General features: G+C 50.7%; 1 protein-coding gene across 11 annotated transcripts in view; it reads left to right on the top strand.

The window, feature by feature from the left end:
* WNK3 (WNK lysine deficient protein kinase 3) overlaps positions 1–21,718 on the top strand; it is a 58,274-nt gene that overhangs the window by 11,331 nt on the left and 25,225 nt on the right. For 10 of the 11 annotated variants that reach the window (XM_074937666.1, XM_074937661.1, XM_074937662.1 and 7 more), the window contains 7 exons: positions 1,627–2,213; positions 12,338–12,510; positions 13,988–14,208; positions 14,901–15,058; positions 18,216–18,304; positions 19,018–19,237; positions 21,127–21,409. In XM_074937666.1, the coding sequence (XP_074793767.1) occupies positions 1,713–2,213; positions 12,338–12,510; positions 13,988–14,208; positions 14,901–15,058; positions 18,216–18,304; positions 19,018–19,237; positions 21,127–21,409 (1,645 nt within the window). In that variant the 5' untranslated portion in view covers positions 1,627–1,712. Of the gene's footprint in view, positions 1–1,361; positions 1,462–1,626; positions 2,214–12,337; positions 12,511–13,987; positions 14,209–14,900; positions 15,059–18,215; positions 18,305–19,017; positions 19,238–21,126; positions 21,410–21,718 lie in introns of those variants that run through there. The other variant, XM_074937664.1, reaches the window with a different exon arrangement.

Raw genomic sequence — 21,718 nt, 5'->3', positions numbered from 1 at the left:
AGGCTAGAGGCTGTATGAACACATAATGAAACGTTGCAATCTGAGTAGTCTTAAGTGTCCCATGAGATCACTTTCCCACAGTCAAACCAGCTCTTGCTGTTAGCCGATTTCCCTGATCTTCAGTCTTGCGCTTCCTCTTTCTTAATTTCACACTGTGTACATAGAGGAATTGGTGCATCAGGGGCCTCCGTGCCCTGCTTATTGGGACCCCCTTTCCTAAATTGCCAGCATCTGATCTGATCTGACAGCGTGTGCCCTGTCCTGGGAAATTTCAGAAGTGAATTGTAGTTGCAAAAAACCACCCCCATTTGATCACTTGGCTCCAGAACGCAAGTGGTGGCTTTTGGGGCATGTGGCAGCTAAGTAGATTCACAGATTTTAAGACCTGGAGGAATCATTAGATCCTTAGTCTGATCTCCTGTATAATACAGGCCAGGGAACTTAATTCTGTTACCTCTGGGAGCCAGGACTCCTGGGTTCTTTCCTTGGTGCTGGGTGGGGAATGGGGTCTAGTGGTTAGAGCAGGGAGCTGGGCACCAGGACTCCTGGGTTCTATCCTTGGCTCTGGGAGGGGAGTGGGGTCTAATGGTTAGAGCAGGGGAGGCTGGGAGCCAGGACTTCTGGGTTCTATCCCCAGCTCTGGGATCCTTTCAAAAAGGCAGCCCCCAGAACTGAGCCTGGTGTTCCCGATGGGGCGTTGTTGTAACACAGTGCCAGGAAGTAGCTTGACACGGCAGCGGTATCCGTAGAGATCATAGTGGAGTCCGTTAATTCGTCTCTCCATTTCACATTTCCTTGGTCCGGCGTTCTCAGTGATTAAATGCACTTTCATTGAGCAGGGAAATTTACGCGTGCGTGGGAGCTCTTTAAAAATTCAAACTTCCAAAACCGCATCCGGACCCTTGCGTATTGCAGTTGCTGTGCTTTCATCTTGGCTGGAAACCCAGGGTTCACTGGGCTTGGTTAGAAATGATTAATTAAGGACCCATAATGTGCTCAGGACAGAAAATAAATACAGCCCCTTGGCCACGAGAACTTACAAGCTAAGAGGCCAGTATGTCTGAGCCAATGTATCTTAGCAAATCCAGAGGGAAGAGACATTTACTGAGTTATGAGGAACTGGGAGTTTCTCTTCCTGGCTGCACGGCTGATGCGCAGGGCATACCACCCTCCGTCTTTGTGCCTCAGTTTCCCCTCCCACCTTTTGTTTGTTCTTCTGGGCCTGGGCCATCTCTTGCTATGGGTTTGTACAGCATCTGGTGCAGAGGGGCCCCTATCTCTGTCAGGGCTTGTCCGGTGCCACAAGGGCCTGTATGGTGCCCCACGGAACAAAACACCTTGGTATCGATTGGGTGGCTCTCTACAGTGTCTGGAACCACGAAGGGGCTGTGGTCTCAGTCGGGGAGGGGGGGAACGCTGCGTACAGCACAGTGTTGGCCTTCATCTCGGTCAGGGAGCCGGGTTAGTATTGCTGAGCGACTCCCCAGTTCATTCCTTCGCTGGCGGGGGGGAAGAAGCCCCCAGAGATTTTGCCACTTTTGGAGGCTGCTTCATGATTTACCTTCTGAAACGATCCTATTCTTCTCCCATCCCCACCCCCCCTCTCACCCCCCGGTCTCCTTTCAGGTTGCTATGGGGATGCTCTGAGAGGAAGTAAGTCCTAGTAACGTCGTGCTGGCTGTGAGGAGGGAGGACACAGGCGAAAGGTACCCATGGCTACAGATTCCGGCGAGCCGGCCAGCACGGAAGATCCGGAAAAACCTGATGGAGTTTCTCTGGACGGCAGGATCCCGACCATCGAAGCCGCTTTGATCATGGAGCCCGCCGGCGCCCCGGCCTCTGGGGGTGCCACGGAACGGAAGCGGTTCTTCCGGAAGAGCGTGGAGATCATGGAGGAGGACAGAACCGCTGAACCGTCTCCCAGGGACGAGCGGGAGCAGCTGGTTGCGGGCGGTCGCCGAGGGGACCAGCTCTCTGCCGGTGTGCTGGGGCAGGAGGCCAGGAATGAGTTGGGTTCTAAGGCGATTTCAGAGGCCTCCAAGGAGAAGTCCAAGAAGGAGATCGAAGAGGAGGCGGAGATGAAAGCAGTGGCCACCTCGCCCAGCGGCCGCTTCCTGAAGTTTGATATTGAGTTGGGCCGAGGGGCCTTTAAAACAGTCTTCAAAGGGCTTGACACAGAGACGTGGGTTGAGGTAGCCTGGTGTGAACTGCAGGTTAGTACAGCAGATCTCATTCTGTGCAATAATTGGTGTGTTTTCTCTTAAATCTCCAGCTCCTGGAGTCCTGGGATTATGTAAAAAACTATGTGAAAGCCTGGGCTGTAAGACCTGTGGCAGCTGGGACAAGTAATCTGCCATCTGTGCAGTCGCCAATGAAAATTGTTGCATGCAAATTAGCTGCAGAGTAATGGTGGTGCTTGGTTGACTTACCTCTGATATGCTGATATATTCCCGGCATGGGTAACAGGCTGCGGGTTTGTAAATCTAGATCTGCACTAGGAATTATGGTGGGAAGTTGTCCGGCATGTGTTACACAGGAGGTCAGACGAGATCCCAGCGATCCCTTCTGGCTCTGGAATCTGTGAATCTCAGGGGTGATTGAACCTGCTTGTAACTGTTTGCTTCGCTTCACCCTGACCCAAAAGACATTCTAGGCTTCAGAGTGACACACAGATAGAGCGACACTCTTTGAATCTTATTATATGCATAGGCTAGGAATATAATCCTCCTCCTCTAAGACTTGGGAGACCTGGGTTCGATTCCCTGGTTCACCATAAACTTCCTTGCGTGACCTTAAGGTCACATCATTTAGCCTATCTGGGGTTCACTTTCCCCATCTGTATAGCGCTGCCCTGCCTCGCACGGGTGTCATGACAAGTCAAGGTTGTGAAATGCTTTGAGCGCCGCAGGTAAAAAGTGCTTTGTAATTTTATTTTGGGGAAGTCCTATAGATGGGGTCAGACTCGATGACTCTGGTCCCTTCTGGCTTTGGCATCTGTAAGAGCCTGTTACTTTTTTTTCTTTGATGATGATGATTAAAAATCTCTGCTCATGCTTTCTTTTTAAAAAAGGCTCAGAAATCAGAAGGCCAATAACCCCTTCTCTCCCTGACACTTGAAATCTGGTGAGATCCATGTCATTGTTTTAGGTTGGACGAACCCCCACGAAGGATGGTACAGGTTTACTTGGGCCTGCCTCAGCCCCGGGGGCTGGACTGGCTGACCTCTCGAGGTCCCTTCCAGCCCCCCGTTTCTGTGTTTGCCTGACGTTCAAGCCAGTCTTGTGAATTTTTGCCTCGGGGGTTTGTGGATGCTTGGGGCCGGCACATGCATGAGGCGTGTGTGGATGCAGCCCCCCCCCCCCCCCCCGTGGCGAGTTTTCTGTTACTTCTGCTGTCGGCTCTTCCGCCAATCACCTGGCCAGGCTCAGCCCTGCCCCTCAGAAAGGGGCGGACGGCTGCCCGTCACCCTGCCTGGGATTGGATCCTTGTGTCTGTCTGTCTCCACCTGTTTTCTTTTTATTTGAAAGGGAAGCCCTGTGGGGCAGGGGCCGCTTTTTTATTCTGTCTTAGTACTGTGCCTGGTGCAATAGGGTGTCTGGTCGGGGGGACGGGGCTGGTAGGTGCTTCTGTAATACACCTAATAATTAGCAGCAGAATACGGACCCTGGACTTCAGAAAAGCAGACTTTGACTCCCTCAGGGAACTGTTGGGCAAGATCCCCTGGGAGAATAACATGAGGGGGAAAGGAGTCCAGGAGAGCTGGCTGTATTTTAAAGAATCCTTATTGAGGTTACAGGGACAAACCATCCCGATGTGTAGAAAGAATAGTAAATATGGCAGGCGACCAGCTTGGCTTAACAGTGAAATCCTTGCTGGTCTTAAACACAAAAAAGAGGCTTACAAGAAGTGGAAGATTGGACAAATGACCAGGGATGAGTATATAAATATTGCTCGGGCATGTAGGAATGGAATCAGGAAGGCTAAATCACACCTGGAGTTGCAGCTAGCGAGGGATGTTAAGAGTAACAAGAAGGGTTTCTTCAGGTATGTTGGCAAGAAGAAGAAAGCCAAGGAAAGTGTGGGCCCCTTACTAAATGAGGGAGGCAACCTAGTGACAGAGGATGTGGAAAAAGCTAATGTACTCAATGCTTTTTTTGCCTCTGTCTTCACGAACAAGGTCAGCTCCCAGACTACTGCACTGGGCAGCACAGCATGGGGAGGAGGTGGCCAGCCCTCTGTGAAGGAAGAAGTGGTTCGGGACTATTTAGAAAAACTGGACGTGCACAAGTCCATGGGGCCGGATGCGCTGCATCCGAGAGTGCTAAAGGAACTGGCGGATGTGATTGGAGAGCCGTTGGCCATTATCTTTGAAAACTCATGGCGATCGGGGGAAGTCCCGGAAGACTGGAAAAAGGCTAATGTAGTGCCCATCTTTAAAAAAGGGAAGGAGGAGGATCCTGGGAACTACAGGCCGGTCAGCCTCACCTCAGTCCCTGGAAAAATCATGGAGCATGTCCTCAAGGAATCAATTCTGAAGCACTTAGACGAGAGGAAAGTGATCAGGAACAGTCAGCATGGATTCACCAAGGGAAAGTCATGCCTGACTAATCTAATTGCCTTCTATGATGAGATAACTGGTTCTGTGGATGAAGGGAAAGCAGTGGACGTGTTATTCCTCGACTTTAGCAAAGCTTTTGACATGGTCTCCCACAGTATTCTTGTCAGCAAGTTAAAGAAGTATGGGCTGGATGGATGCACTACAAGGTGGGTAGAAAGTTGGCTAGATTGTCGGGCTCAATGGGTAGTGATCAATGGCTCCATGTCTAGTTGGCAGCCGGTATCTAGCGGAGTGCCCCAAGCGTCGGTCCTGGGGCCGGTTTTGTTCAATATCTTCATTAATGATCTGGAGGATGGTGTGGATTGCACCCTCAGCAAGTTTGCGGATGATACTAAACTGGGAGGAGTGGTAGATACGCTGGAGGGTAGGGATAGGATACAGAGGGACCTAGACAAATTGGAGGATTGGGCCAAAAGAAATCTGATGAGGTTCAACAAGGACAAGTGCAGAGTCCTGCACTTAGGACAGAAGAATCCCATGCACCGCTACAGACTAGGGACCGAATGGCTCGGCAGCAGTTCTGCAGAGAAGGACCTAGGGGTGACAGTGGACGAGAAGCTGGATATGAGTCAACAGTGTGCCCTTGTTGCCAAGAAGGCCAATGGCATTTTGGGATGTATATGTAGGGGCATTGCCAGCAGATCGAGGGATGTGATCGTTCCCCTCTATTTGACATCGGTGAGGCCTCATCTGGAGTACTGTGTCCAGTTTTGGGCCCCACACTACAAGAAGGATGTGGATAAATTGGAGAGAGTCCAGCGAAGGGCAACAAAAATGATTAGGGGTCTGGAACACATGACTTATGAGGAGAGGCTGAGGGAACTGGGATTGTTTAGTCTACGGAAGAGAAGAATGAGGGGGGATCTGATAGCTGCTTTTAACTACCTGAAAGGTGTATCCAAAGAGGATGGATCTGGACTATACTCAGTGATAGCAGATGACAGGACAAGGAGTAATGGTCTCAAGTTGCAGTGAGGGAGATTTAGGTTGGATATTAGGAAAAACTTTTTCACTAGGAGGGTGGTGAAACACTGGAATGGGTTACCTAGGGAGGTGGTGGAATCCCCTTCCTTAGAAGTTTTTAAGGTCAGGCTTGACAAAGCCCTGGCTGGGATGATTTAGTTGGGATTGGTCCTGCTTTGGGCAGGGGGTTGGACTAGATGGCCTCCAGAGGTCCCTTCCAACTCTGTTATTCTATGATTCAATAATGATGTACAGCACCTAGCACAATGGGCTTCTGGGCCACAACTGGGGTTCCTAGGTGCTACCGTAATACACCTAATAAATAATACCATGGGATTGCACTCTTCACTGAGCTCACTGTATGCACCCTCCATCCCCCCCCAAACTGCTTTGAATGCCACTCTCCCATCCCCCTCTATTGCTGAGACTCCCTGCAACCCCCCCCCCCCCCGATTGCCCCCTATGCCAAGGGCCCTGTGTGTCCCCCCAGGTCCCTCATCTCCCATACCAAGGTCCCCCATTTCCCCATTTCAGTGGCTCTGGGTGCCCCCTGTTCCCATTTGTCTCCAGGCCCCCCCCGCCCCCGTGAGATCAGTGCCTCATTGTGCTAGGCGCTGTACAGACACACACACACGCTCAGATCCTTGCCAGAAAGAGCCTGTAATCTCAACAGAGAAGACCGCAAAGGGCGGGAGGGCAAGAGGATGCACGGGATGGCAAATGGGAATCGTAAAATGAACCAAACTGTCCTCCTTCCAGAAAAAGAAAAAGTGTGTATGGGGGGCATGTGATTTCATCCAAGGGCTCAGGTCTCTTCACTAAGCAAACCTTGCGGTCTGTGGGGACGGTAGGGGATATGTACTGCTTAAGGAAAACCCCAGGCTCGGTAATCTAGCAGAGTAAAGCAGAAGAACCAGCCATTGGAAGTTACAGCCAGACAATTGGAAATAAGGCACCAGTGTTTCCCAGTGAGGGTGATTGAGCCATTGGAACAAACTCCTGAGAGAAGCGTTTGGATTCTCCATCTCCTAATGCCTTCAAGGCCAGATGGGACACCTTTCTGGAAGAGGCCTGAGTCAAACACAAGTTATTGGGCTTAGTAATGGGGGAGCTAATTGAAATTCACCAGCCTGTGCTACCTAGAAGAATAAATGATCTAATGGCCTTAAACAGTAGGAATATCAGGATGATTCAGGCTACTCCTTCATGACTGGGCGTGTCTAGGCAGTGCCTCAGTTTAGGACAGGAAGTGGAAGAATCATAGGATCATATGGACCGACCCTTGGGGCACTCCGCTAGATACCGGCTGCCAACTAGACATGGAGCCATTGATCACTACCCGTTGAGCCCGACAATCTAGCCAACTTTCTACCCACCTTGTAGTGCATCCATCCAGCCCATACTTCTTTAACTTGCTGACAAGAATACTGTGGGAGACCATGTCAAAAGCTTTGCTAAAGTCGAGGAATAACACGTCCACTGCTTTCCCTTCATCCACAGAACCAGTTATCTCATCATAGAAGGCAATTAGATTAGTCAGGCATGACTTTCCCTTGGTGAATCCATGCTGACTGTTCCTGATCACTTTCCTCTCGTCTAAGTGCTTCAGAATTGATTCCTTGAGGACATGCTCCATGATTTTTCCAGGGACTGAGGTGAGGCTGACCGGCCTGTAGTTCCCAGGATCCTCCTCCTTCCCTTTTTTAAAGATGGGCACTACATTAGCCTTTTTCCAGTCTTCCGGGACTTCCCCCGATCGCCATGAGTTTTCAAAGATAATGGCCAACGGCTCTCCAATCACATCCGCCAGTTCCTTTAGCACTCTCGGATGCAGCGCATCCGGCCCCATGGACTTGTGCACGTCCAGTTTTTCTAAATAGTCCCGAACCACTTCTTCCTTCACAGAGGGCTGGCCACCTCCTCCCCATGCTGTGCTGCCCAGTGCAGTAGTCTGGGAGCTGACCTTGTTCGTGAAGACAGAGGCAAAAAAAGCATTGAGTACATTAGCTTTTTCCACATCCTCTGTCACTAGGTTGCCTCCCTCATTTAGTAAGGGGCCCACACTTTCCTTGGCTTTCTTCTTCTTGCCAACATACCTGAAGAAACCCTTCTTGTTACTCTTAACATCCCTCGCTAGCTGCAACTCCAGGTGTGATTTAGCCCTCCTGATTCCATTCCTACATGCCCGAGCAATATTTATATACTCATCCCTGGTCATTTGTCCAATCTTCCACTTCTTGTAAGCCTCTTTTTTGTGTTTAAGACCAGCAAGGATTTCACTGTTAAGCCAAGCTGGTCGCCTGCCATATTTACTATTCTTTCTACACATCGGGATGGTTTGTCCCTGTAACCTCAATAAGGATTCTTTAAAATACAGCCAGCTCTCCTGGACTCCTTTCCCCCTCATGTTATTCTCCCAGGGGATCTTGCCCATCAGTTCCCTGAGGGAGTCAAAGTCTGCTTTTCTGAAGTCCAGAAGATGCTGTATCCAGTGAAACAGCAAGAGAGAATTTTGGGACTGCAGAATGTGGGTTGGGATTTGACCAGGACATATGTGGCCCTTCGGGGTGGGGATTGTAATGACTCTTACCCCAGATTGCAGCCCCTCGGAGGCATTGGGCTGCTGCCTTTAATAACCACAGGAGCTTTGGTCTTAACTTACCATGGTAAGCTCTTTTGTGCACTTCTGTGTCTGGGCAGTGCCCAATACAACGGGGACTTGATCTCAGCTGGGGTAGGGCCTGTCTCTCGCTGTGTCTGGGCAGCACCCGGCACAACAGGGCCCTGATCTGAGCTGGGGCAGGCACTGTCTCTTGCTGTATGTCTGGGCAGCGCCCGGCACAACGGGGCCCTGATCTCGGCCGGGGTCATTCAGCACTACCGTATTATGTGTAAATAATCTAGAATAACGGCTCTGTAATCTAGAACTCTTTGCATCTTTTCAGCACGGCTCCCAGCTGCAGCCGTATTACTGCTTACAGATTTTTCCCCTGCAGGAGCTGGCTAGGGTCCCCACAGCTGGCCTGTCCAACAGACGTAATCCCCCAAAGAATTTGTCATCTCGACCTCCTTATCTGGGGGTAGAGTACCTATAATAATCTATAGTGGGTGTCCCGAATAACACATTGATCGGGAAAGCCGGTGGGGAGGGAAATGTGCTATTTTAGAGCAAGTCAGGCCTTTGCCAGTGAAAATCCTCTTTGTTTACCAGGGAACATTGAGCTTCTGAACAGTGCTGATTCACAAGCCAGTGTGTTGCTGGTTGTGGGGTCCCCCCCAGTGGGAGGCAGAATAGTTACCTTAACATAATAATTAGTTTAATCTTCTGCACAGGGAGTTTGATCTGCCGAGCCTGGTCAGAGTTTTCCATTCCTCATGCATCCGCGTTCATGAATGAATGAACTCAGGGCAGTTTGAATGGATGAATTCAGGGCAGTTTGGTGGCTTGCGAATCTAGCGAGCCGGCCGGGTGCGGGGGGTGTCAGCTTGGAGCAGTGCTAGTTGTATAAATGGAAGCCTACTGTGGTCGCCTTATTTGTTCCTGCAGTCATTGATCTGGCTGGCCAATCAGTACCCTTCCCCTCTGTGGCAGAATGACAGGGGTGCTAACGGGGCCCCTGAGTCGGAGGGTTTGTGAGCAGAATGTTCTGTAGCAGGACCCTGGGTTTGACTGTCATGTTGTATGTGGCAACTCCTTCCTGAGCCCCTCTGCAACTCCCTTTATGGCATGAATAAGGTTGCCAACCCTCCAGGATTGGCCAGGAGTCTCCAGGAATTAAAGATTAATCTGTAATTAAAGATTGTCATGTGATGAAATCTCCAGGAATACGTCTGACCAAAATTGGCAACCCTAGGCCTGAAGCCAACCACCCTGCCACAGCTGTAGACTCCATGTCTGGCAACCTTCGCGTGTGGCTCAGTGTGTAGAAACAGTTTGCCTGGTAGCCCCATCTGTCTGTGGTGGGTCATCATCCAGTGAGACAACGGCAGAGCCAGGCCCGGAGCTGGTCCAATAATGCGTTCACACCTTTAGCTTTCTCCTCCGAGCACCTCCCATTCGGTGGACTTTGAGTCTCACTACGGGCAGCTGAGATAGAGAATCCTTGTCTCTGTTCTCTGGGGTGGGGTGTGGGGGGAACTGAGTCATGGAGGAGCAAAAGTGACTTGACCAAGGTTGCACGGGAAGTCTGTGGCGAAGGCAGAAAGTAGACCAGAGGGGGATAGACTCAGTGGATTGTAGCCCCTAGCCAGGCCCGCATTAACAAATCTGCAGTTATTGCACTTGCAGAAGGCCCTGGCCAGATGGATCACAATGCCAGTTGCTGAGATTTGGCCTGCACAACAGAGGGGCAATCAGGGCCCTGCAAATGCAGGGTGGGTGACGGGAGCAAGCCGGGATTGGGAAAAGCAGCCTTACCCTGGGATGGGAGGGAGCGGCATGCTGAGCTGGCAGGAGGAGGAGGTGCTGTGAGTGGCCCAGAAGGTCTTAGGGACAGTGGATGGGTGGGGGGTGAGTTGTTGGCGGGTTATGGGGTGAGTGGGGGGGTGATAGGGTTGGAGGCTGCAGTGAGCGTGGGCATGTTTGCATGAGGACAAAAGACTCTCCATTGAGGAGGGCTGGCCAGGGGCTCAGAGGCCATGGTGATTAGCGGTCCAGAAAAGCAGGCCAATCCAGCAAGGATTTCCTGTGTTTGAAACCTTCAGCATGTCTCCTGTCAGTGCCAGACTCAAACACTTCTCATTCTCCACAAAACTTCAGCTGCTTCTCATTCCTGAGCCAGGTCCCTTTGTTTACCTTTGTGTCTGTTTGAGAGAGATATGCATCTAAAACCCAGTGTGCTGGGGCAGCCCTCCCTTCCTTCCCCCCTGCCCTCTGAGGCCAATTCCCTCCAATGGGGGAAATGGATGGGCATTTAACAAGTCCCTAAAGCCCTGCATGGATGGGGATAGTGTATCCAGTTGGTAGTCCACAGATTAATTGGTCTTTTTTAGGTATTGCCAGGAGTGATATTTGGCCTTGGGGAATGAAAATCAAACCTCTTAAACTGTAGCAGGGAAGGTAATCTGGTCCTAAACGCCTGCCTCTTTTCATCAGCAAGCCTCCCTCCTTTCAAATCTCCCAGCTATCAGCAGATCTAAGTGCCACTTAAATGACTGTTTATTTTGGCTTATTAAAGGGTAAGAGGTTATGTTGGAAGGGCTGTGCCTTTGTAAAGCCACCCGCAAGAGGAAACTCTGAATGTGAACTACCCCCAGAAACTGGGTTATAGAGAGGAGCGTCAGCATTTAAATAAACTTCCTGGGAAGTCCTGGAAAGTGGTCAGGCCAGTTCTGAACTTGCAGTAACGGCAGCAAAACAACAAAGAGAGGGGCACAGGGAGCGGAAACCTCTGCAGGTGAAGAGGAGGAAAGGCCAGCCTTGCCAGCACTCTGCCAGCTGTAGGTCCTTGGGCAAATCACTTGAATTGCTCCATGCCTCCATTTCCTGGTTTCTGTCTTGTGGGGGGGGCAGGGGTCCGCTGCTAGAACCCTGGGTCTAGTTCTGGTATCCCCGGTTCGAAAAGGATGTTGACCAAGTGGAGAGGGGTCAGAGAAGAGCCACAAGAATGATTAAAAGATTAGAAACGGTGTCTGAGAGTGAGACATGCCAGGAATTTGGTCTATTTAGCTTAACAAAGAGAAGGTTAAGGGTTGACTTAACAGGGTGGGGAATGAATAATTGGAGCAGCTTACCAAGGGTTGTGGTGGATTCGCCATTACTAGACATTTTAAAATCAAGATGAGCAGATCTTTTAGAAAAAATCCCCTAGTTCAACCGGGAATTAATTCAGGGAAGCCCGGTGGCCTGTGTCACACAAAAGGGCAGACTAGATACTATGAATCTATTTTATGACCCTAAAACTGTTGCCTAAAAAGGATCATCCTGGTTGTGATTTATGGGCATTTTACATGTAGGTAGATATGGTCCCCTGCCTTAAAGAGCCGAGTTCATCGCCTGAGTTGGCAAAAATGTATTCACTGAAGCCTTGCCTGTACGAAAAAGCTGTAAAGTTTTCACTCTCCCAGTCTAGCTATTCCCTTTACTGTACCAGTATAACTGCCTACCCATTAGGGCTTCTGCTGGTACAAGGATACCGCCCCCGTCATCCACACAGCTACGCTCATGCACTTTCAAGGGAAGAAGAAGCTCACCAGAGGGTTTCCTAGATTCGTAGACGAAAAGGGAGAAACAGATGAATAGAGCCCTAGGCCAGAGGGACCACTGTGCTTGTCTAATCTGACCTGCTGGATAACGCAGCCTATAGGTCTGCCCCCAAATAATCCCTTTTTAAAAAAAATCCCATCTTGATTTAAAAATTGCTGATGCTGGAGACTCCACTACCACCCTGGGTAATCTGCTCCAGTGGTGGATTCCACTTGGTTAAATATTTATGTCTTCTTCCCAGTCTGAATTTGTCTAGCTTCAACTTCCAGCCATCAAACTGTGTCAGACCTTTGTCTGCTAGATTGAAGAGCCCATTCGAAACCTTGTGTTCCCCCCATAATCAGGTCACCCCATAACCTTGCCGTGGCTAAGTGAAATAGATTGAGCTCCTGGAGTCTATCTCAAGGGAGTTAAATGTCTAAATACCTTTGCGGCTTTGCGCCAAGGTGCGGCCACAGTATAATAGCTAGACAGTCATTCAGCTGTGACTGTCGGGAGTAACAAGTGAATCTGCTTTATTCCTCCTTCCCCACATGTTCTCCCCGTTCCAGGACAGGAAGCTAACCAAAGTAGAACAGCAGAGGTTTAAGGAAGAAGCAGAGATGCTGAAAGGCCTACAGCATCCGAACATCGTCCGGTTTTATGATTCCTGGGAGTCCACGGTGAAGGGGAAGAAATGCATTGTGTTAGTCACTGAGCTGATGACTTCTGGCACCTTAAAGACGTAAGTCTGTCTGTCTCCTCTCCCTGCTCCCAGTCATACTTGGTGCAGGCCTGCTGAGTTTTAACATGGTTGCCCCTTAGTCTTGTGTTCTGTGCAGGGGTAAATAACACTTCTGCAGTCGCATTCTCCTTACCAGTCATGATTTTACAGACCTCTGTCATACCCCCCTTCGCGTCGTCTCTTTTCTAAACTGAACAGTCCCAGTCTTTGTAATCTCTCCTCATATGGCAGCTGTTCCACCCCCGAATCATTTTTGTTGCCATTCTCTGGACCCTTTCTAATCCTAATCTATTGTTTTTGAGATGGGGTGACCAGTATTCCAGGTGTGAGCATGCCATGGATTTATCTAGTGGCATTATGATAGTCTCTGGTTTATTCTCTGTCCCTTTCCTCATGGTTCCTAACATTCTGTTAGCTACTTTGACAGCTGCTGCACGTTGAGTGGATGTTTTTGGAGAGCTTTCCCCAATGACTCCAAGATCTCTTTCATGAGAGGCAACAGCTGATTTAGACCCCTTCATTTGTATGTATGGTTGGGATGATTTTTTCTGTTGCTTACCGATATTGAATTTCATCTGCCATGCGTCTTATTTCGGTCTGGTCTTTTTAAACCCTGCCGGAGTTCTGGCTTGGTCTACACTACAGAGTTAGATTGATGCAAGGCAGCTTACATTGACCTAACTCTGCAGTGTCTACCCTAAAATTTCACTCCCACTGACATAACTTGTCTGCTAATTAATAACGCCACCTCTGTGAGCGGCATAGAGTCAAGGTTGATGTAGTTAGGTTGACGCGGTGTCAGTGTAAACGCTGCTTTGCGTACGTCGACGGTTGCTGGCTTTGAGAAGCCATCCCACGGTGCCCCACGCTGACAGTTCAATCGAGACAAGTGTGCCTGGTGAGGATGCACACCACCAACATGAAGAGCAAAGTGTTGACATGCACAAGTGATGTAATATTACTGCGGCGGCTCTATGCTGATGTCAGTTAGGTCGACTTAATTTTGTGGTGTGTCGACATGGCCTCTGTGTCCTTCAGCGTCAGCCTTCCTGAGCCAGAGTCGGCAGAGTTGATGGTCTTAGCATTATCCCTTAATGACTCTTTAAGTGTAGATGATGAGCGAGCCTATGCCTGCTTGCAGAGAGACCCCCTAGGGAGTTAAACCCAGGTACCCAACGGTTATTACTGGCTTGCTGGCTAGTCCAGGTATGGGATGGGGGTCTTGCTTTGAGAAGGGTTGACACCTTGGGGTTGGCGTAAAGACGAGAGACTTGGTCTTGCCACATAGGTAGGTCTTTCCAGCATCCCACACAGTGAGGCCTGTAGCTCCTTTCCCAGACCGACAGCAGGTATTACCACACTCACCTTGTCTCAGCAGGCTGCTCGGTGCTCTGCGTGCATCCCCACTATAGACAAAGGCTGTGTTGGTAAAGCCTCTCCTCCTCTCTGACCAGTCCATGGTTCTCCCCCTGCCCAGGTACTTAAAGCGATTCAAAGTCATGAAACCAAAGGTCCTGAGGAGCTGGTGCCGACAGATCTTGAAAGGCTTGCAGTTCCTCCACACCCGGACCCCGCCCATCATCCACCGGGACTTGAAATGCGACAACATCTTTATCACGGGACCCACGGGTTCGGTGAAGATCGGCGACCTGGGCCTGGCAACCTTGATGCGCACGTCATTCGCTAAGAGCGTCATTGGTACGACAACGGCGCGCTCCCTGCTCAAGCAGCCGGCCCGGGGTGATTTGGCATGGTGGGGGGGAGTCATTTCCCCACTCTCTGCCTCAGTTTCCCCCTTTATAAAATGGGGATAACCACACTGACCTCCTTTCTAAGTCGCTATCAGTGTGGTGGACTTTCTTTGTTCCTAGATGTATGCATCTACTGTTAGCCGTATTAAAACAGCCTGATGGCATTCAACCACCGCAAACCCCGCAGTGTATCCCACACGTCACGTACAATCTCAGGTGTCCTTTTCTGAATCACTTAGCGATCTTTCTGGCTCTTCTCCTCCACTCATGCTGCAGTATGGCAAAATAAAATCCTCACCTATCACCGGCAAATTGCAGCAACAAGCCTGTGTTCATGCAACCAATTCTGGCTGGGCCGGGCTTTGAACTTGCAGCGTCTGTAGCACGCAGTTAGTTCAAAGCTTAGCTTGTGTATGTCTCCGAATACTGTGCAGAGATACCCTATGAAGCTATCAGCAAGGTGGTACCTTGACTTATTCATTCCACCTCTTTTGTTCCTGCTGATGGGGAGGTGGGAATTCAAGAAAAACGTCCAGGAGGAGTTTGATGCATGGGATGTGGTGTGGCAGCTTGTCTTGCCTGACTAAAGGCTTGCAGATCAGAGAAGCTTTTGAAAGACATCCCTCTTTCCCTCCACAGGCACCCCCGAGTTCATGGCCCCCGAGATGTATGAAGAGCATTACGATGAGTCGGTGGACGTGTATGCTTTCGGGATGTGCATGCTGGAAATGGCCACTTCCGAGTACCCCTACTCTGAGTGCCAGAACGCCGCCCAGATCTATCGCAAAGTCACCAGCGTAGGTGTAAATTTAACTTCCTCGTTAGCATAAACTTGTACATTGGCAGATTAGGGTGGGTAAGCCTATTACTCAGCACTAGCCTTGCTGTGCAAATCGGAGGCTAAACTTAGTCTGTTTGGAGCCGCCGGCCGAGTAGTGCCCTTTCCGCATTGGTCTCGGGGCGCAACACGCTAGTCACTTCCAAAATTGTGTACCGACCATAACGTGCCACATCCCCAGGCTCGGTTTCAGTCTGTGGAGGCTGAGCGGCGTCCTTGTCTCAAACTAAGTGCCCCAAACGCTAGTCACTGGGAAATCTTGACCCTCTGGGGAGCGTGTGTGGGGAAAAAATGGGGAACCTGATCGTAGTTGGGGTGGGCTGGGGGAAGGGGGGGCAGATCTGTGCAGCGTCCGGCACGACAGGGACCCCGGACCTAGTCAGGGGCTGTGCGACAGACACACAGACACAGACACACACGCTCCAGGCCTCTCCTTAATATGCATAAAAAGGTGGAAGGATGCTAACGTGACTCTTTTCAGAGTAGCAGCCGTGTTAGTCTGTATTTGCAAAAAGAACAGGAGGACTTGTGGCACCTTAGAGACTAACAAATTTATTGGAGCATAAGCTTTCATGAGCTACAGCTCGCTTCATCGGATGCATTCAGTGGACGTGACTCTGTGTTAGAAAGAGTTTTAAGTAGAGGCATATCAAAGTTGCTTTTCTAGAACTGGGGAATGGAAGCTGCCAATTCTTTCACTGCATTCTGAAGCCCTGTTTACTGAACCTGTCCAGAGCAGGAGAAAACGACATCAGCAGACAAACAGACCCAGTTAATTCTCGGCAAAGGCACGCGTAATTTTTGTGACAGAGGGTGGAAGGGCTGGCAAGTGTGGATGAAAGGATGAGTCAAATGGATTAGAATGGATTTGTCCCCGATTCCACATTATGTAAAGCTCAGAGGTTCTGCTTTAGCATTTTAAGGTAGAGACTGGAAGTTTCAGAGTGGGATAAGGGAGTTGACAGAAGGGGCTGGCCGGATCTTACCCTCTGTGTGAGGCAGCTCAGACTAGGTGACCATAATGGTCTCTTCTGGCTTTAAAGAGTTGGCAGAGATCTTCCCCTGGCTGATGCTAATTTTTAATGTGTCTTTGAATGATAGAAATGTTGGGCTGGGAGGGATCTTGAGACATCTTCAAGTCCAGCCCCCTAGTCTGAGGTGGGACCAAGTAAAGCTAGACCGTGCCTGACAGGCATGTCCTTAAAAACAGCGACGCCTTTCCAGATCTGAACTACCCTTATAATGAGAATTTTCCTAATATCTAACCTCAGTCTCCTTTGGTCACCGTCCACTTTATAACAGCCCTTAAAAGGTCTGAAGACTGGTATCAGGTCCCCCCGAGTCTTCTTTTCTCAAGACTAAACACGTCTAATTTTTGTAACCGTTCCTCAAATGTCAGGTTTTCTAAACCTTTGTTCATTTTTGTTGCTCTCCTCTGGACTATCTCCAGTTTGTCTAGGTCTTTCCTAAGGAGCGGCTCCCAGAACCCCACACAGTACTCCAGTTTAGGGCTCAGCGGGGCCAAGTCTTAATACCCCAGATCCTTTTCAGCAGTACGACGGCCCAGCCGTTTCATCCCTATCTTGTAGTTGGGCATTTGATTTTTCCTTCCTCAGTGGAGTTCTCTGCACTTGTTGTTAGTGAATTTCATCTTGTTGATTTCAGACCAGTTCTCCAATTTGTTCAGGTCCTTTTGAATTCTAATCCTGCCCTCCAAAGTGCCAGCAACCCCTCCCAGCCTGGTGTGATCCGCAGGTTTTATAAAAACGCTCTCCAGTCTGTTATCCACGTTGTTAATGACAATATTGCGTAGCCCCAGCCCTGGGACTAACCCCACTAGACACGTCTTCCAGTTTGGGAATAGCAGGGAAGCTCAAGAAGACTGAGAAAGTGCTCATGTCATGCCGATATTCCAAAAGAACCAGTGGGATGACCTGGGTAACATTCGCCTGGCATTAGTCCCTGACACGGGATTCAGTCGATAAAGAATGAAAGGATCGGAATATAATTAGTGCCGGTCCCCATGGTTTTATGGACAGTGGGGCTTGTCAGACAAAGCTGGTAATATTCTTGATGAGATTTAGTAGGTTGGTTGATTGAGGTAGCAGCATAAATATAATATACGTGTGATTTCCCCTATGGAATAGCAGTAATTGGAGCCACACTTTGTAACTGTACCAGTGCGGTCCCTGTTATTAAACCCCCGCTACTGGGCTCACGGCAGGACTAACTGGATGAAATTCGACAGCCTGCACAGTACAGAAGGTCAGGCTAGATTATCTGATGGCCAGGATGGGAGATGGGTCTATCGCAGTCCACAGGAGAGGTGATTTTACCTCTGTAAACAGCACTGGTGAGCCTGACACCGAACGATACATCCAGTTTCAGTGTCCCCATTTTTAAAAAGGATGTTGAGAAATTGGAGAGGGTGCAGAAAACCATTGGAGGGCTGGAAGAAATGCCTCACAGTCAGAGAGGGAAAGAGGGCTTAGCTCCTCAAGAGGAAGAGCGGCAGGTGACTCAATTACCGTGTGTGAGCACCTTCCCGGGGAGAGAAGCCCGGATACGAAAGGTTTCTTTGAGCTAGAGGAGAACAAGACTCAAGGGGCTGTGAACTGAAGCCAGACGTGTTCCAATTGCAGATGTTGCACATTTTACCAGTGCGGGCGGCTGACCACTGGAACAAACGGCCAAAGGAGTCGTTTACAAGAAGGTTCCATTACCATGGGTGCGACTGCTGCTGGGATCCTGTCTCCAAGTCTGGTGCCCACAGTTCAAGGAGGATGTGGATAAATCGGGGAGGGCTCAGCGAAGAGCCACTAGAATGACGGAAGGGTTGGAAGTGGGATTCAAGGAGCTCAGTCTCTTTGGCTTAACCGAGAGAAGGGGCTGTGGAGACTCAGTCACACAAAAACCAACTTAGGGAACAAAAATTATGAATGGGCTCTTCAGTCTGGCAGAGAAAGGTCTAACATGAGCCATGGGATCTATGAAACTTCAGTGTGCGGAGGCAGACCCTTTGGCAGTAGGTCATAGACACCCTGCTCCCAGCTAGCTGGCTCAAAGGAAGGGACTGGTGCCGCTTGGCACACCATAACAATTCCCTTCTCTTCCAGGGCATTAAACCCGCCAGTTTCAACAAGGTGACTGACCCGGAGGTGAAAGAGATCATTGAGGGGTGCATCCGGCAGAACAAATCTGAAAGGTGCGTCTCCCTGCGAGGCACCGGCTCAGAGATGCCCGTCGCAGGGCCGATGGGCTGGCCTTGGCCGCGGCCTCCGAGTCTGATTCGGGAAGTCCCTGGGACTCGAGCGCGAGCTACTGTGCTTTCCTGAGTCAGCAGCCGAGCAGCTGCCGTACTGCGAGTGGGGGGGCCATCGGGCTGTTTGAAGTAAAGTTAAAAAGGAAAAGCTGCGGGGTCTTCTGACCACAATGGCAGTGCTGTGTAGAGATGAATTAGGACGTCTGGATTCTATTACCTGCACCTGGTGTGTGGGGTGCAGTAGTTAGAGCAGGCAGGGGAACTGGGGGGCTAGGACCCAGGATTCCTGGGTTCTCTCCACGGCTCTGGGAGGGCAGTGGGGTCTAGTGGGTTAGAGCAGGGGGGCTGGGAGCCAGGACACCTGGGTCCTATTCCTGGTTCTGCTGGTGATTTGCTCTGTGATCCTGAGGCAGATCACTCGAGCGCTCTGGCTCCAGTTCAAAGCATCTGAGGCCACAGTCAGACTCTCGCTCCCCCCACCCCCGTCCCGGTCGGCTGAGTGGTTCGTTGCTTTACCTGGGTACCGGGGTGGGGACAGACGGGGTGGCCCCAAAGAGGCTAGAAATTGTGTGGTTGCAATGGTCACTGACCAGGTTGTCAATACCCTGTTGGCGATGGACCCCTAATCCACCCCCCCCCCAACCTCTCACCATCAGGTTGTCCATCAAAGACCTTTTGAACCATGCCTTCTTCGCGGAGGACACGGGGCTGCGGGTGGAGCTGGCGGAGGATGACGACGGGCTGAGCTCTTCTTTGGCCTTGAGGCTGTGGGTGGAAGACCCCAAGAAGCTGAAGGGGAAGCACAAGGACAATGAAGCCATCGAGTTCAGTTTCAACCTGGAGTCGGATGTCCCCGAAGAAGTGGCGTGCGAGATGGTGAGCGCTTCGCACGGACACCTCCTACCTGCAGCTCCCTGTGCCGCTGTCTCTCCTCCCTCCCTTTGTCTATGTGGGAGCTCGTCGGGGCAGGGGCTGTCTCTCGCTGTTGGAAGGGTCAGTGCAGTGCCCAGCACAATTTGGGTGCTGGTCTCGGGCTGGGGAGGAGGGTCAGTGCAGCACCCGGTGTGACAGGAGCCCCAATGTCAGTTTCCCCTCGCACCTTTTGTCTTGTCTGTTTACACTGGAAGCTCTTCGGGGCAGGGGCTGTCTCTCACTGTTTGCACAGTTGGGCTGGAGGGGATCCAGGCGCTTTCTGAGTGCACGTTAATAACTAAGAAGGTCCGGAAGCGTTACCGTTGTTCGGCTCTGCTTGTATTTTCCATGCCGAAGTCGTGTCTCGCTCGCCCTTCCTGGGCGACTCCGGGGAGGATGGAGATCAAGCCGGGTTCGTGCCATCAGGGATGTGTCTGAAACCCGACTGGCTGAGAAGTGGGAACTGTTTTTTTTGTTTTTTTTTTTTTTTTTTAATTCAAACTGTTTGAAACTTTATTAACATTTCTCTCACGCTGACACTGGTGATCCTGCTGTCTCTGGCCATGTCTGCTGCGGCAAAGCACCCTGGGGATTGGCTTGGAACATTTGAGAGAAATGCTCTCACGAAGCCACAAGCTGTCGACACACTCACCCAGTGGCTGTCCATGTGGAGTCCTGGTGGACCATGGGGGTCTGGCAGAGCCTCACTGGGGAGCAGCTTTGTCTCTAAGCCAGCTCAGGCTGGGGACATCTCCTAGGTCTTTGTCTCTCCAAGAGATGCAGAGCGTCAAAGGGCTGGGTATCTATATAACCAGGACTGGGGATTTGCTTTCATCACCCTCCTAGTGATTCCCAGTTCAGGAGGATCAGGAACACAAAGGTCCATAGACCGCTTGTTGATATAATATCCTACGAATATCCCCTACCGCCCTGCACTGTGGGATCGATTCGGACATTTCCTCTCCTCCAAGGTCTTGCGTCTGTCACAGGTGTAACGTGATATGAATTTAAAGCCACTCAGGGCATGCCTAGCTAGCTCAGGTGAGCATCAAAGCTGCAGTGAGCATCAAAGCTAGCTCAGGTGTGCGGCAATCACACTTTGCGACTGCAGCCAAGACATACACTTTTAGTTAAACTGAAACAGGAGAATCCACACAGAAGGCTGTGCCGGCAACAGGCTGGGCTTTTTTTTTTTTAGGTCAGTTGTGAAGAGGAAATAAGAGCGCTTTCCCCTAACCAATTGGATGAATGTCCGTCGACAAGGCCTCGTTAAAGATGGCGTTGCCGGCCCCAAATGTTCTGAAATTATAAATTAGGTGTCACCCCAAAATCGTGAGATGTGGCTTGAAAAATCTCTTTTGAAATGTGGGGTCTTGTTGTTTGTTTTCTAGCTTTTGAGCCTTTAGAAGGTCCCGTTTGCAAGATTTTCTCCTCAGTCCCGAGGGCTAGAAAATTTTTTTTTTTTTTTTGTAAAAAGAAAGGTGACATTCTCCCCAAATCACATGACTCCGGCAGCTGGGTCTTTCTGAAGAAACATTGACATGAAATCCTGGTTCCGTCAGGGTCCGATATCATGAGAGTCAGCAATGCCTCTTGCCTGAGAACGGGGAGAATGGTTGATCCACATCTCTGAGCCCTCCAAGGAGTTCTCCCGTAAAAGGGTGGAGAGCTAAAAGCTGCATGCTTTTGGTTAACAACCCGAGAGAGGCTTTCTCGGGGTATCCGGAGAGCAGGCACGATTCCTCGTCTTTCTCGGGGTATCCGGAGAGCAGGCACGATTCCTCGTCTTTCTCGGGGTATCTGGAGAACAGGCACGATTCCTCGTCTTTCCTATCTTGATCCCCCTTCTGCAGGTGAAATCCGGATTCTTCCACGAAAGCGACTCCAAAGCTGTGGCCAAGTCCATCCGGGACCGTGTGGCCCTGATCAAGAAGACCCGAGAGCGGCGGCAAGCCAGCTGCCTGGAGGAACAGAGGGAAGCCCAGTGCAAGGCAGCTGGCGGGGCTCCGCTGCTCCAGGGCGTCTCGCTGACCGGCCCGTCCCCGCCGGCAGGTGCCGAGTGGGAGGAGACGGAGGTGGACCAGCATGTCCGGCAGCAGCTGCTGCAGCAGACTCAGCACCAGTCTTCCTTGGCGGGTACATGGAGCGACAGGGGTAGCTAGTCAATTTCACCAGCCCCCTGACCCCTTTAGTCTCCTCGGGAGAGACCGAAACGTCACCCACTCGCCTGCTATAGAAGGGAATTGATTCGCTGAGATGTGCCCCGATGATCCCATGTTGCAGAGGGACCACCACGTCCCTGCCTCCCCCATCCCACGTCTGGCCACCCCGAGCCTGGGAGCCAGACCTGCCAACCGGCAGCTGCAAAGAGCCTCAATCCGGTGTCCCTCTCCAGCTGAGGCCCATCCCTGATGCTTCAGGGGAAGGTGAAAAAAAACACCCTGA

This window comes from Natator depressus, chromosome 23 (genome assembly GCF_965152275.1).
Source record: "Natator depressus isolate rNatDep1 chromosome 23, rNatDep2.hap1, whole genome shotgun sequence".
In the NCBI taxonomy this organism is placed as follows: domain Eukaryota; kingdom Metazoa; phylum Chordata; order Testudines; family Cheloniidae; genus Natator; species Natator depressus.
The sequence above is the reverse complement of the archived record's forward strand: the minus strand, read 5'-3'. Positions and strand labels throughout refer to the sequence as shown.